The sequence below is a fragment of the Lichenostomus cassidix genome, chromosome 14 (genome assembly GCF_008360975.1).
Source record: "Lichenostomus cassidix isolate B80296 chromosome 14, HeHo_3.0, whole genome shotgun sequence".
Lineage (NCBI taxonomy): Eukaryota > Metazoa > Chordata > Aves > Passeriformes > Meliphagidae > Lichenostomus > Lichenostomus cassidix.
This window is the reverse complement of record NC_139495.1, coordinates 4,836,071-4,851,134: the sequence shown is the minus strand read 5'-3', so window position 1 is coordinate 4,851,134 and position 15,064 is coordinate 4,836,071. Positions and strand designations below refer to the sequence as shown.

General features: G+C 47.3%; 1 protein-coding gene across 3 annotated transcripts in view; it reads right to left on the bottom strand.

Moving 5' to 3' along the window:
• Positions 1-1,924: 1,924 nt before the first annotated feature.
• MAD1L1 (mitotic arrest deficient 1 like 1) overlaps positions 1,925-15,064 on the bottom strand; it is a 340,910-nt gene continuing 327,770 nt past the window's right edge. For all 3 annotated transcript variants that reach the window (XM_085074561.1, XM_085074563.1, XM_085074566.1), the window contains one exon: positions 1,925-2,965. In XM_085074561.1, the coding sequence (XP_084930687.1) occupies positions 2,807-2,965 (159 nt within the window). In that variant the 3' untranslated portion in view covers positions 1,925-2,806. The remainder of the gene's footprint in view (positions 2,966-15,064) is intronic.

The window sequence follows — 15,064 nt, the reverse complement described above, 5'->3', positions numbered from 1 at the left end:
AGACTCAGGAGCAGTTTGAGTGAAGGGCAGCTTCACTGCAAACAAGACGGTGATCCCACACACACACACTCCTGCAGCCGTGCACCAATAAATCATATTTTACAGCCTACAGCACATAAACCCAGCGAGCGTGCATGGAAACCCAGCGAGCACACACACACTTGTGAGCACTCCCATCTCTCCCCTCCAACCAACTGCAAATTTATTGCCCACCTCCCAAGATTTTATAAAAGGATTTTCCAAAAACAGGGATGGAGGTTTGCAAGTGATGTGATGAACCCAGATGAGACTGGTGCCCTCACCACCTGGGGTGGTGACAACTGGGATCTCTGTTTCCACTGCCCCAGGGGGCTGTAGGGGCTGGTGAACACAATGGCAGTGCCCTTGATGGGCTGTCGAGCCCATGTAGCTCATGAAGGAAGGAGCAATCACTGTGAAATTCAGTGTCAGTTACTGCTTGCAGCTCCCTCATGGCTCAGACAAGCAGGATAATGACTGTGGCAGAGATGGAAGCTGCTGTGGTGCTAGGTACCGACATAGGTTTGGGGCTTCATCCTAAATTCAGTGTCGGAATTCAGCGTTGGAACTAGAAACTGTGGAGTCCCAACTCCTCTTCTCTGTGTCCCACAGGTGGCCCAAGTGGCTTTGCAACAGTCACACCTCCACATAAATAGTTCCCAAGCTTCCATGTGTGAGCCTTAGAGAAGTCAAACTTCCCAGCAGCCCCAGTTTCACACAGTGCCCTGTGAGTTCATTGTGCAGCAGCACAATGCCATGAGCAGGGCAGGAATGCTGGACAGTCACCCAGCAGCTTCCCAAGCCATGGACAGGTGCTGCACCACGCCAGCACATCCAGCCAAGCACCCAACCTCACCACACACCTCTCCCAGCTGTGCTGCCGTATTAAACTTAGTTGAACAAATCAGTCTTGCTGGGAGAACAGGGAGCAGAGCAGTAATTCATGTCTCCTCCCCACCGGAGGCATCTCGGAAGCCTACTGTGTGTTCTCTCCCAACTTATTATCCTTTCACTCTTGGGAGGCAACTTTCCAACGGGCAGAACGTGTTTTCCCTTGTCGCTCTCCAGCATCGCTTCTCGCCTCACCTGTGTTTTGCTAAGATAGAGGGTTTATTGTAAACTTATTAATTACTTCATTTCTCCTGCAAGGAGCCAGGAGAAAAATTTTCCGCGGCAGCCAGGATCTGCTATTGTGTTGGCGGCGGAGCTGAATGCGGCTGACGTCATGATTCATTTTCCCCATGACTGGGGAAGGCGACTCTCCGTGCCACGCCGTGCATATGAATCAGGCAGCCTTCCCCTGGCACAGCATGCCCAGCAATTCATCTTCCACCAGGACTTCTTTGAGCAGAAGAGAAAATGACAAACTTTTGCTCTTGCGCTTCCCTGCAGAGAGAAGGGTTGGGGAGATGGGGGCTGCAGCCTCCCCAGATCTCATGCTTGTCCCTCCACCTCTGATCCAGGGGTTTACAGCAGATGTTTTCCGTGCCTGTAGACACCTGAAGAGGTTGACAAGTGACTCCAGCAAGCCTGGCCAACCCTGCAGTCACTGGAAGTATCTCAGCTAACTTTCTAGCCTGCGCACTGCTGCCTTCTCTCCAAGTTTAGGGAGTGTGCTCCTGCTGAAATCAGGAGGAAATCAATGTACACAGAAGTTTGTAACAAACTGATTTGGTTTTAGGCAGCAGGGGTTGGAACTAGATGATCTTTAAGGTCCCTCCCAACCCAAACCACTGATGATTCTGTAATTCTATGAATGAGACTTGCCTGGAGAAACAGAGATAATGATGTCTTCACAAAGCACTACCAGCACCAGACCATTGATGGACAAATCACAATCATCCTGTACATGTGGGAGAGCACAGTGAGGCACAGTTTGCATCCCAAGTAAGAGTCATACACCCAGTTTGAGAAGTGACACTTTATTCTTATGACAGAAGAGCTATATCCATTATAACACAAAATGTCAGACTTCTGGGGATGCTCCACCTCCATGGAGGGGAGGAGGAGGGAGACGTCCCAAAACAGATACCCACAGGGTGGTGGCAGGCAGCAGGTTAACACACCCCAAACTGCTCCCTTCCACTTTCTACAGTCCTGAGATAACCAAGAGCCCTGAAGTCTTGGTGAGGAACCAAAAGCATGGCAGTGTTAACACAGGTCTAGGGGCTTCAAGTGGCCTCTATAAGTTATGCTTATGCTTGTCTGCTGAGTGACAGCAGACTCAGGTCACTGATACCTTAAAAATAATTTCAACTTTGCTGAGCAATGAGCTGTTTGCAAGAGCAAGAGGCTTTTCCTGGGTCTCTGTCCTTGGGGAAAGCCCTTGGCTCCCATTAGAAGAGGACAACCATGGGGCAGGAAGCCCCAGCCTCGTGCAGGTTTGTTGTTTTGCTGGAGCCCAGATTTGGGGGATCCTTTTGGGAAGAGGTATGAATGGTGATGCTGGGGCTCCTCAAACCAGCAGTTCCCACCATATTCCCAGCCAGATGCTGAGAATCTGGGTAGTGATGAACACATGGCCCAGTTCAAAGGGATTAGGTCTTGGCTCAGGAGAGCCCTGGGATGGAGCTAGACTTGCCCTCCTACAGGAGGAAGATTATGCTTTTCAGAGGAATTGGTGGGATTTGTGACTCAGCATGAAAGAAGGGGGAAGAAGGAGTCCCCTGCAAAACAGAAGCAACCCAATACCACAAATTAAGGGGGGTGGACACCAGAATTTTTCCTCTCTACCTCAGGAGTCCTGCCCAGGAGGGCCAAACCCTGGCTGGCAGCTGGCAGTGGGACACTAAGCAATGGTCTGGCGGCTGAAGAGGTCGAGGGTGAGGGCACTGAGGAAGGCTGGGATGCTGTCCTGGCGCAGCAGGTGCAGTTCGATGAGCTCCCGGATGGTTCGGGAGAACTCCGTCTCCAGAAGCTGCATTTTCCCACCAGAAGAGCTGGAGGCCTAATGGGAAAAGAAAGAACAAGCTCATTAATATCCCAGGGTTTTAATTCACCTCCTGTGCCACAGGAGCAGTGTTACCCCAAAGCCTTCTTTGGCACAGATCCGCCTGTCACCAAGGATGTGACACCTGTTTGGCACATGGTAAATCCTGTATTCCATGCAGGAATACATTCCATTTGTGTATTTGTCTATCCTGGTGACAAATGTGGTGATGGGGAGATGAGGGGTTTGACCATCCTGGAAGGAGCCTGTGCTGCCAGAACAGGAGTGTCCACATCATGGTCATTGTCACCAACACCACCCAGGGTGGCAGGAGCTCTGCACAAGGGTTTTCACTCTATGAAAACACTTATCCCTGAGGTCATGCCACTTCTGTGGGAGGAAGCAGACCTGTTCCTAATCAACATGACTCCTTCCCAATGAGCACTGATCCACCCTGCATCCCTAAAGTGTTTAAATCAGCCTGGCAGCACACAGCCGAACCCTCCAGAGGAATTACTCCAGAGATACTCTCAAGAAAATAAGGAAACTCAACATGTGGGAAGACATTACAAATCTCCTGTAACATATAAAACAAGCAGAAGAAAAAAGCTAAATGCAAGAGCAATAAGGAATGCTTGAAGTCTCTCCTGCCCCCGGAGGCACGAAAGCGGCTTGTTTATTAATAAACAGCAAAAACATCACAGTGCAAATGCTAATTTTTTTCCCCCTGCCATTTTCCTCTTCAAAATACTCCCATTCCTAATTGCTTTGCAGCTCTGCTTCCTGTTGGAGCCCAGGTGGGACAGCATGGGTGGTGCCAGGCACAGCCAGCAGCTCTCCTCAATCAAAGGATGCCAAGATCCAAAGTGGAGGATTGCCATGTGAGGGGAAAACATGGCTTTACCTGATGAGAGCTCCAGGGAACCTGCTGCCTTCTGATTTCATGTTCTCAGGAGCCTGGACACATTTGATTATGAACTTCCCATGTTTGGGTCACTTTGGATTGTGAGGAATGCAAGGTACTGAAGATGCTCCTATCATCCCTGATCCAGGCAGGGAATTGAAACAAGGCTTCCACGTGGGAAAGTGAATTAGCTTCTGTTCAAACCTTCATTTTGACTGGGTTGTTTTTCAGCAAATCCTGTGCTTTGATATGCTGCTTGCTGGAGCTACCTGATGCCTCCTGTGCTCCTGAGGTACCACTGGGCCAGATCAAAGAGGGAAGAGATGGCAGATGTGAGCAGTTGGAGGCATCAGGAAGGACAGAAATCCCCAGCCAACATAAAGCCAGAGGTGCCAGGCAAGGCTGCAGCAGAGCAGCAAGCACAGGAGCTGGGTGCTGTGGGAGCAACACAGGTTTTATTTTGCAAATCCTGCCCAGATTCAGCTGGTGGGAAGTGCCAGCTCTGGAGGAAGGTCCGAGTATTATGAATGCATCACTTGTGTCTCCAACTCTCTCAGTGCCGAGTTGGATTCATCTGGAATGGGAATTCAAGCTCTGTATGAAATACACAGCCTCCCTCGCAGATTTAAAACACTCTTTGGGCACAGAATTAATTTTCTGAGAATTTACAAGCAAATCCATTAATTGGTTTACTAGTTTAATTAATTAAAGTAAATTCCTAAAGAAATTTAGCATCCAGTGCCAGACCATTTGCTTGTGTTTTATGACCTCAGAAACAGAACAACATAAATGTTTTAAATTTCCTCTGCTATGAGCTCACTGGTGTCGTGGGTGAGAGCTACATTTAAATATCTTCTCTTTTTTTATGAGATTAATGGTAGTTTCTCTCTACTATTCTTCATAACCAAAGTTTCCTCCTGCAGCAGAGGCAGAAGAATAATGTTCACAGAAAGTTACGTGGACAAATATGTGCTTCTGAGAAGATTGCTATTTTCCATTGAGTTTTCTCAGCTGCCAAGGGAGGCACCATCCTCCCCCTCACCCCCATGGCCTCTGTCTCCCCAGGAATGCCAAAAAATCAAAGAAAACCCCCAAAAGCTTCCAAACCCCAGATATCTCACCCAGGTTTCTTATGATTGCTTCTGTAACAGGCACAAGGCGAGAAGGCAGCCACTTGGAAAAAAAGCAATTCTTCCTCTGCCAGGAGATGTTTACATGTGAACTTAGAGGATGGATGCACTTGCAGTGCAGCTCATTCAATCTCACACTGCTTTTAAAAAATGGAGAAACTCTTTTTTTTCCCTAGGAGTGTTTTAAAATTGCTATCATTGTTACTTTTCTTATTATTTGTTTTTATTGCTTTTTTTTCTTCACCCATCTGTTCATAATGGAGTATAGACTGGGATATATAGATAGATTTGCTGCTTTGGGTTCAACAGCAGGAGTACCTCTGCAGCCTGTGCTTTACAAATAAAGTGATTATATGAAATAATAGCAATATGTTCCCATTAATTCACAGGATTTCTTTTCAAAAGGCTGCCTGCACCCTGCCTGGTGCACTCACTGGCAGAGAGGGAAGAGTCTGGAGCAGGAACAGGGTGAGCAGGGGATGCCAGCAGGGCAGGAGGAGGCAAAGGGGTGTGCAGGAACACCAAGGGGAGGACATGGGGGGATGCTCTGCTGAGGGAACACTGCAGGGTCTGCTGTTTCACACCATTCTGGATCAATCCAGAGCATGCCTGTGACTCCAGCTCTAAAAACTGGATTTATGAAAAGCAGAAAGATGGAATTTCCAGTGGTTCAAGGGCACTCGAGTCCTTCTCTTAACCGTTCATAGCTAGGATTCCCTCTACCCATTTTTAATAATTTTTTTTAGTTAAAAAAAAGTCTCAACCCTCAAACTCCTGGACACAACTCCTGCTGACAAGAACTTGCAGGTGCTAGCACAAATCAACTACTGACAACACACTCCATGTAACACCATCACCGTTTACTCTGCTGATGTATTTCCCAAAATTCTAAGCTTAGATGAAGCCAAAAGCCACCCCACCCCATCTAGGAATAAAATGCAAAGCTGAGAGGAGCTTTAACTGATGTGTGGGGACAATGCATGAGTGGGAATGGGGTGAGAGAGACCAGAGCATGTTCAAACCCAGCCCTAACTGCTCTGTGTCCAACACTACTGACATCACTGCTGTAGTGTGCTACTGCTTTTAAAGAGAAGGGGGAAAGAAAAAACATCAACATTTAGATGAAACTGAAAACATGGGATCTAAGGAAAAGCTGGGCTGGTGAGTATCCTAATCCACCCCAGAGTCAATCCAAGAGGACATTTTGGGGATCACCATCAAGCTTCACTCCCTCTTTCCCCTCTGTACTGAGCCAAACAAACACAGTGCTACACAAGAGATGTAAATATTCCCTCCTCACCCTCAGTTTCCCTGAGAAATGAGCAGCCTGGGATGCTGAAGCTGAGCACTATGAGAATACCATCTCTCAGGTACTCTGTGCACAGCCCTATATTGGTTTCTTCTAATTCATGGGAAAAGTCTTTCTGGCTCACTAAACTACCGAGATTCAGGTCTCTGTTATGTTTTATTCAGATCTCAAATACTTGCAAAAGGAAAGATTTCAGCTTTTGCTAAGCTCTGTTGCCAGTTCAGTCTGATTTAAGGGCTGTGGGGACCTTTTCTAGAAAAGCAAAGGAAATCACTCTTTACCCAGTGTTACTGCACACCAGCTGTGCTGGAGTGGGTGGGATGTGACTCTGGTTGTAGGTCTGAAGAGTGACACCCTGTCTGTCCCCTCAGCAACCAGATCAGGGGGCAGATCTCTCTGTATTATAAACCACAACAACACTGATCTATTTAGCACAGAACAACATCAACTTGGAGTAGCTGCTCTGAGAAAGGAGCTGTTAGCACAACTATTTCTTCAGGGGAATCAAGATCAGCAGCTGCCTGCCAGAAGGAAACATCATAAATCTTCCTCTTAACCCTGGAAACTGGTAAATTATTCAAGGCTTTATAGTTTAGATATACATGTAAAAATCTCTCAAATAACCACCAACGTGGTAGAAAAGCAGGTTCTTCTCTTCAACAGGGACCATCTGAGTAAGAAGCAGACAATGCAGATGATGTGGAGGAGCAATAGGCATTCCCAAATGTCCCTGTTGGAGGATGGATCTGCAGCTGGATGAACTGGGCTCATAAAACTGCCACACATGGACTGTAACAGGCTCTCTCAACTACTGCCACTTCAGTGTAACACGTCCAGGACTTCTGTCTGCTCTGAGATGTAGCTTTGCACCCAAGCTGCTGTTGCACACAGGCATTCCCTGAAAGCCAAGACCCAGCATTTCCTTCTCTGCTTCTTCCACCAGCTGAGGGGGAGCTATGTGGAAGTGACAGTGACAGTGTCTCCTTTAGTCATTTACAAGCTACCAGATGGTTCAGAAGTGCATGTTCAACTAGATACACTCAGGTTTTAGTTTCTTGTACACCCATTTCCTCTTCTCACTGACATATTTTGGTAGCTGAAAACAATGGGCCCAAAAGTGCCATTGGCTATAAAGTGGCACACAGCATGAGTTTAATCACACAAAGGATGCTTCTTGAAAAATACAGGTTAAGCTTAAGACCCAAGGTCATGTAGACCTTCAGCCATTGGAATAAGACTGGAAAGAGGGTGGCTGCATTCCCCAAGGAGAGAGCTGACATGGGGATGTGGTATCATGAGAAAGTATGGAGTAGAAACGCAGCAACAGGGAGAAGGCTTCAGCATTCAACACAATTTGAGATTTTAACATGAAGTGAGGATTTTCTACCTCTAACTTCCACACTGAAAAAGCACAACTGCCTTTGGGGATGCAATCCATGCCGGACATGTGTTCCTGCAGCTTCAAACACACACTTCCAGCGCCACAGGTGGAGTTCCTGAATGGGTTTTGGCAAGCTGACAACAGGGATGGTGGAGCTTTGTGCCAGGCACAGCAGGCAAGACAGTTGTGTCTCAGCTTGGGAACAAAGGAGGTTCAAACACCTCCACAGTGTGCGGAAGGAGCAAGTCCAGGGCTTTGGCAGAGCTGCCAGAGCCACCCCTTGGCGTGGTGACAAACCTTTGCTTTGCAGATGCTGCTTGGGCAAGCTCTGTGGTTAACTGTGCTTTCCAAGGCTGAGATGTATTAGGGGTCAGAAGGAGCAAGTGAATCATTGCTCCGTGACATTTACCCAGTGAATGTATCTCCAAGGCCCCATCTCATCTGCTCTGCTCCTTCCATAAATCACTGTCCCTGCTGTGTCCCCATGGTCAGCAGCTCTGAGCACACACAGCGACCAGCCCAGGGTGAGCTGAGGGAAGGGACACCACAGCTTCACACCCAACACTGCACAGAGAGCTTCCACAGGCTGTTCCAGCACTCTGGGCCATGCTGTAGCCTCTGTGCCTCAGTTCTCCCTGCCCTTTCCCTTCCCCTTGTGGTGTTCCCCACCCCACCTTGAACCATCTGCTCTGGTGTGGGTTATGCCCATTTCCCCACTGGACCAATCCCTCCAGCAATTTCCATTCATCAAAGTCCTTCAGACCTCCTCTTCACATGGGGCAGTCACTCCCTCTTCCCAAAGCCTTCATGTGTCAGCAGAAGCCCTCAGGGTTGGCTGTTCCACCTGCCAAAGGCTCTGCAGCTCTATTGCTGTGTGTGCCTCAGAGCCTTGGGCACACTGGTGGTCCCAAAACCCCTCAGCTCCCTGACACCTTCCCCACAGCACCCCCTAATACCCACAAACCCTGCCACAGCCCAACAAACCTCTCTGAAAATTTCCTTTAAGAAGCTGCCGGCTCTGACCTTTAAATGAGAAAATCCTTTTGTTTCTGCCTCTTGCTTCAGATGCTGAGATTTTTCTAAATGTCAAAGGCCGCCTTGTCCACGTGCAGATGTTGAGGGGGGAAGCTGTGATGCTGAGTGGGATGGCAACCTCTCTCTGGGTCTGCACAGCTTCTAAATCACCATACCTGATCACCCCACACAGACAGACAGACAGACACAGGGCAGCACACACAGAGCCAGCCAAAAAACTGGAGTGCCCAGAAAAAAAAACAGGGAAAATATGTGTGTGTGTGTGTGTGTGTGTGTGTGTGTGTACATGTAGAAACTGCCTGCTGAAGTTATAACAACCCAAACACGAGGTTTTGAGATTTAATTGCTCAAACTTGGCTCTCTTGGGTGATGATATCATTATCAAAATACCCCAATTGAGTTATGCCTCACCAATCAATCTCTCCTAAGCATCATGCACTGCTCAAATACCAGGTCCCCAGGTAGCCTCTAAATCACTTTAATTACAGGCCGTTCATTTAAAATTAGGGAAATATTAAGGGAAAAAAAAAAAAACCAACACAAAATTGAACCACAAGATGTGCTTATGGCTGGAAATATTTATGAGGTTATTTAGCAAACTGTTTACTGGTTTCCTTCTTTTTTTCATGGTAACTGGCAGGTTCCAGCTGGCCTGACAGGACGCCTGCCCATGGTGGCTCCCACAGGATGTGCAGCACTTAATCAATCAAGCCACCTCCCTTTCACAAATGACCATTCCTTGTCTGCAGCAAAAGTTTCCCCCCCTCTTTAATATCCTCATTGCAACCCAAAGAAGAAGAGCAGTTCTTTATAATAATTGTTTCTTGCCAAGACCTCTGACCTCCGTGTCACCAGCTTGGTATATAAAGTGAATTTATGAGGCAGACAGGGATGGATGCCTGTGCAGGGCCTTCCAGGAAATGTAATGAAAAAGCTGCTTTTAGCTGCTGAGCAAAGAAAAGCAAATGCCTGGCAATGCCAAGAAGAAAATTGAATGCTGGGGTGGGGTAAGTGAGAAACAGCCCTGTGTGCACTGAGATTTATAGCAAACATTTCCTTTCCCTTTCTTATTATTCAACGCTGAGATGAACCACAACCCCAGAATGTCTCTGGAACAAGAGGTCAGCTCATATGCTTCCATCTTAATCAGAAACACGGCCCAGGCACTGTGTACACCAGGGGCAGAAGGACTGGGGTCCTGGATGCTGCACCAGCTCAGCAGCAAAGGAATGCAGAGCAGGGTGTGCTGCACCAGCTTCTCCCCACAGCTCCCTGTTTTGATCTAGGTGAGCTTTCTTGCACCTCACGTCAAAAATGAAGCATGAAAAAGAGCAGGGATGTGCTCAAGGGCTGCACCCCTCTCCACGGGGGAAACCTGCTGGTGTTAATCCTGGGGGACAGTGCTCTGTGCAGCAGAGGGCGAGTCAGCTCCTCCTTTCAAAAGGTTTCTCCTACAGGTTAATGCCCTTTAGACTGTCAAATGCGATGCCATAAAAATAAGATCAAAGGCTTTAAAATAAGGGAAGCGTATTTTTTGATTCATACTATTACTATTTTATATCTGAATATTCCTATAGAGCTTTTCATCCTGGAAGACAGGTCTTTGAACTGCTGTGATTTCACCTATCACTGTGGAACAACCCCCGGGGTAAAATGTGACAGCTATTATCAGGGTGCATTAATGTTACTGAACAGTTCAGGACAGACAGAGACAAATATATCCAATTTAAATCATAGGTTTGAAGAACTACTGCTCAGTGTGGATTAATACCCATGCATTTTCCAAAAGTGCTTTGAGAGTTTTTAGAGAACAAGTGCTGAAACTAAAATTCCCTGTCTCATCTGTAGGATTCATTCAGGCTCCCACCATTATACTGCAAATTGAACATTGTCAAAGAGGGAAGATGGCAACGTAAATGATTCACCCATAGCATCTGCTTTTGCTTCCACAGATTCTGATGGGATCTCCAAACCAGCCACAGAGGAGACTCATCACCCTGTGGAGATTTGCTGAGGTGATACCTAAAAATGGTTCCACTGAACACATGGCTGGTGAGAGTAAATCACAGCAGACTACTCACATCACAGAGAATGGAAAATCACACGGGATGTCACTCTAAACTAATACTGGCAGCCGGCTGTAGTTAGAGCTTGAGGTCATAAATTATAAGTTTTTAACAGACTCAGAGCTGCTAAATAGTGTTCACCAGCCAAATATGCTTATAAACATCAAGCATGAAGGAGTAGAATGGGAACAAGGCACAGGGCTCACAGAATCCTTCCAACCCTATTCCACATAAAAACCCAAACTATGACATTAAGCCTTTAAAGCCAATAACTCCATAAAACCTCAGTATCTTTACAAATCAGCATCTCTCCTTGATGCACAGGGAAGCTGTGCTGATCCCACAGCCATGGCTATCCCTGACCTCCAACAAATCCCTTTGGAAAGAGCAGCCAAGCACACGTTATCCCAACGGCTGTCACACCGTGCACGGCAGGGCTGCACTGCTCCAGCACCAACCATCTGTGAGGTGACCGTGTTGGACTGGTCAAGCTGCAGAGTGAGGAGCTAACAAGCATTAACAACATCTAGCCCATGTGTTCCATCTAGTAAAATGCCAACCCATCTGTCTGTAACATCAGCGACTCCACAGAAGCCATATGCAGCAGAGACATAAATTAGGGAGAGAAAAATCTCCCGTTACTTTCTCTGCAGTGACTCTGCAGTTGTCGCTGGGAATGTGAGGGACTGGGTGTTTTTTAGGTTCTGTTTTCCCAGCCAAATCCTCACGTAGCTCTCCAGCCCTGCCATCCAGAGGCAGTTTGTGTTCTGCACCTGACCCCAGAGAACACGGCTTGGTATGAAGGGTAAAGTAGGTGCAACTCAAACCAGGTTCCAAACTGCTCCCCCAGGAGAGCCAGAAGAAGACAGACAACTTGAGGGAGATACCAGGGACTAGCAAGTGAACCCAGCACACAAGAATCCCTCAGTTAGACAGGGAGCTCATTAACCAGCCAAGCTGCTTATCACATTCCATCTCCCTTGCTGGAAGCTCTCCCAGCTGGAAGGAACAGAGGAGCAGTAAACCAAGAACATGAAGTTTCTGGAACATGAGAAGGAAGCACCTATGGGAGAAATGCAAAAAAAAAGAAATCATTTGTGTGGGTTGTTAATTAAGAAGGCCTGTTCCTAAGCAAGGGAGATACTCCTCTTGTGAACTGCAGCTGGGAGCATGAGGTCTGTAAGAGAAGTTTGCCAAACCCTGCACCGGTGAGAGACGTCTGGAACCACGGAGAATTTTGACAGCAACTTTTGAAGCTGCCTTGGAGATAGGCACCCCCTCCCCAGCACCCCACTGCTCCCTAACAGGCAGAGCTTGCTGGAGCCTCACTGAGTCACACCAGACACAAGCCCTTCCACTGCTTGGCTGCTCCTGCATCATGGTCCTGCTCAGAAGCATCTGCTTTCCTGTCTCTGGATTAGAGCAAATCAGCAGGAAAAGCCAAGACTCCCCTCTGAAGTGCCTGCACATGACACAGAGAAAATGGGTCATGCAGACTTCAGGACTCACCAGCTGCCAACTGGAAATGAATCCCTGAGTTTGGGAGCTTGGCATCTCACCTTGCATAAGATGGAGGGAGAGTGCCTGGGGCTGGGAATGGTTCAATGAGGAGAGGACACACGCCTGGGAGGCACATCTGGAGTCACTGCTACTCTGCCACACTGCAGACACCAAAGTGTGATTAATACATTTATTGTCATCATCTTTCCGGTATCCTTCTGGAAGTCTTGCTATAAGTGGGGTGGATAAAAGGCTAAAGAACTGAACAAGATCCTGTGACCAGTAATGGCTCAAGAGACTTTAAGTGATAAACTTAATGACAAGCAGACAATTAGACCTTAGCTCTGTGGCTGAGGGATGGGACAGGATATGGAGCATGCCCGTTCCCGGCTCATTGAGTTTGCAAGGCTTGTGGGGGAAGGTGTAACAGATGGACCTGATGGCAGATTACAGCTGAAATTCTCACCATGTTTATTCATTACCGTCTTCTAGCTCTTGTTTGTCATAGTCTGGCACCCTGGGCTAAAATGCAGGTTTAAGCCTTACATCAAGGAAATTGGTGACACATATTAGTCACCTCTGTGCAGAGCCAGCGCTGTGCATCACAGCCAGAGCTGCACAGACCAAAGCCACCACTCCTCCAAGAGCAAGAAGAATTGGTCAATAATTACCCCTTCCTGTGGGACTGTGTGACTTGCTCACAGTTATGATCTACCAAAGTGGAATTTAAGTGTTGGCTCTGGGAATAACATCAGTGGCCGTTGCAACATCAATAAGCAAATGTCACAATGTTAGCGTGAGTGGAGGAAGGTGCTTTTACTGCTCTTGCTTTTTTTGCTGGCTTACATTTTCTTTGTTTTTCTTCATTTGAAATCGCTGTCATCAGCACGGCTGTCAGCAGGACCAAAGTAAGCCTGAGTTGTCACCATGCAGCAAGTCAAAGAAGAAAGTTGATTCTGAACATGCAAAATGATTTTCCTGTGTCCTCAAGAGTGAGTTTTAACCATTAACATCTCACAACCCCACTGGGGGGAAGCACATTTCTCAGGCTGCATCTATAGCCACAAGTAGAAGTTTATACTGAGAATAAGATGTTATTCTTTTTTAAATGTCAGCATTTCTTTCTCAGCTTCAAGACTTCTGAGTTTATGGAGCTGATGGTTACCAGTAATTCTATTTGTGGAGTTACTCGACCAGACTTTTAGTCCACAGGCAGGAAACCTTGAAGAACAAGACAGTAGGGAAACCAGTCAGTTGGCGTGTGCAGGTTGGGTATATCCAGCTTTCTTGAAATGGGCTTTTAACGGTAAAGCCCAATGTGAAACATACAGAACTCCTCTCTCATTGAGCAAATCTGATCTCACGGTAAGAAGAAAGCCCATGGCTCAAGAGACAGGTTGCAGCTAAGGAGTGAATAAATAAGAAGATTTCAGTATTCACTGAAACAGTAGGTGAAATTCTACTGTATCCCCTGGGGGGACACTCAGCCCTTTGGGCTATGCTGCATTTGCTGAAAGCTCCTGCTGCTGCCGCCTGTGCTGTCATTTGGCACTAACCTCCTGAAGAACATGGCAAGACAGCACTGCTGGTTCTCATGTCTGGATGAACATGCTCCTCTCCCCGAAGGGAAAAGGAGAGGTTTTGTGTTTAGCGAGCGCACCGTGTTCGAGCAACCTCGGAGGAATCTGCCTGGGGCCCTGGGCCTCCCCATCTGACACACATCTGACTGGTTGTCTCTTCTTGCTGGTGTTCTCCCACTGATGTGCTGCCATCCGCCAGTCAGCTCCTTCTGCTGCAAGTGCAGGGGGGGAAAAGATTTATGCAGACACCATGTATGCAATTATGAAAACAGAAGACAAGACACCCGGATATCACACGAATTGATGCATTTTTGCTGGCAGGCTTTTTGCATGATCCGGTAACAGCTGTCATGCTCCAGCTTCTCTCATCTGAGCTCTGCCACCACTTCAGCATCCTTCCACATCCTTTAGGAGGGCTTCCTTCCCTTCCTGCTGCAGCTTGCTCCAGATGCCACAGCTAAGCGGGCAGTAGCGTGGGATGCAAAGGGGAGAAGGCATGGCTGCTTTTCATAGCAGCACTAAAATGAAATGTTCACTTCTTTAGGCAAGATGCTGCTCATTAGCAATGACCTCGAGGCATGCAAGCTGCTCAACCAGCAATCTCTCCCACTCTGGAGCTCTTCAAAATTTGCCCTTTTCCTATGCCAAGTCTTTCGGCAAGCTTCCCTAAAGCCCAGCAGTGATCTGCAGTGACACACACATTGTCCAGTGCTTTCTGGAGAAAGGTGGTGATGGGGAGCTGCTATGGAGCTTGGACTTCATACCTTGTCCCCTACCCAGCACAGCATTAAGGGAAGGAAAGGACAAGCCTACAAGTTTCCCTGCCAAGTCAGCTCCTGCTGTGAACTCTAAAGCCTGGGAGGCTGTTAGTGCTCACACCCTCCTGGTTTTCAGCACTCCATGCTATGTTTGCTTTTGTAAATAGATTTAACCTTTCTAAAATTAACAGCAGAAGAGAACTTGTTTTGGCAGAACACCAGTTTTAAAAAGATGGAGGAACACAACATTTTCCAAACACTTGAAAACTGCAGACTAAAGATATGTGTTAGTCTCTGCAGTGCATGCTGGTTTTGCTCATTATTCTGAATGTTAATACATTAATAGATCCTCTCCTGATTAACGGCTGCACTAGGCTCTCTTTCTAGGAACACATATGGCTCCTTTTTGCCACAATATTGGAATAGAGAGCCAAAATATTTAAACACTGACACT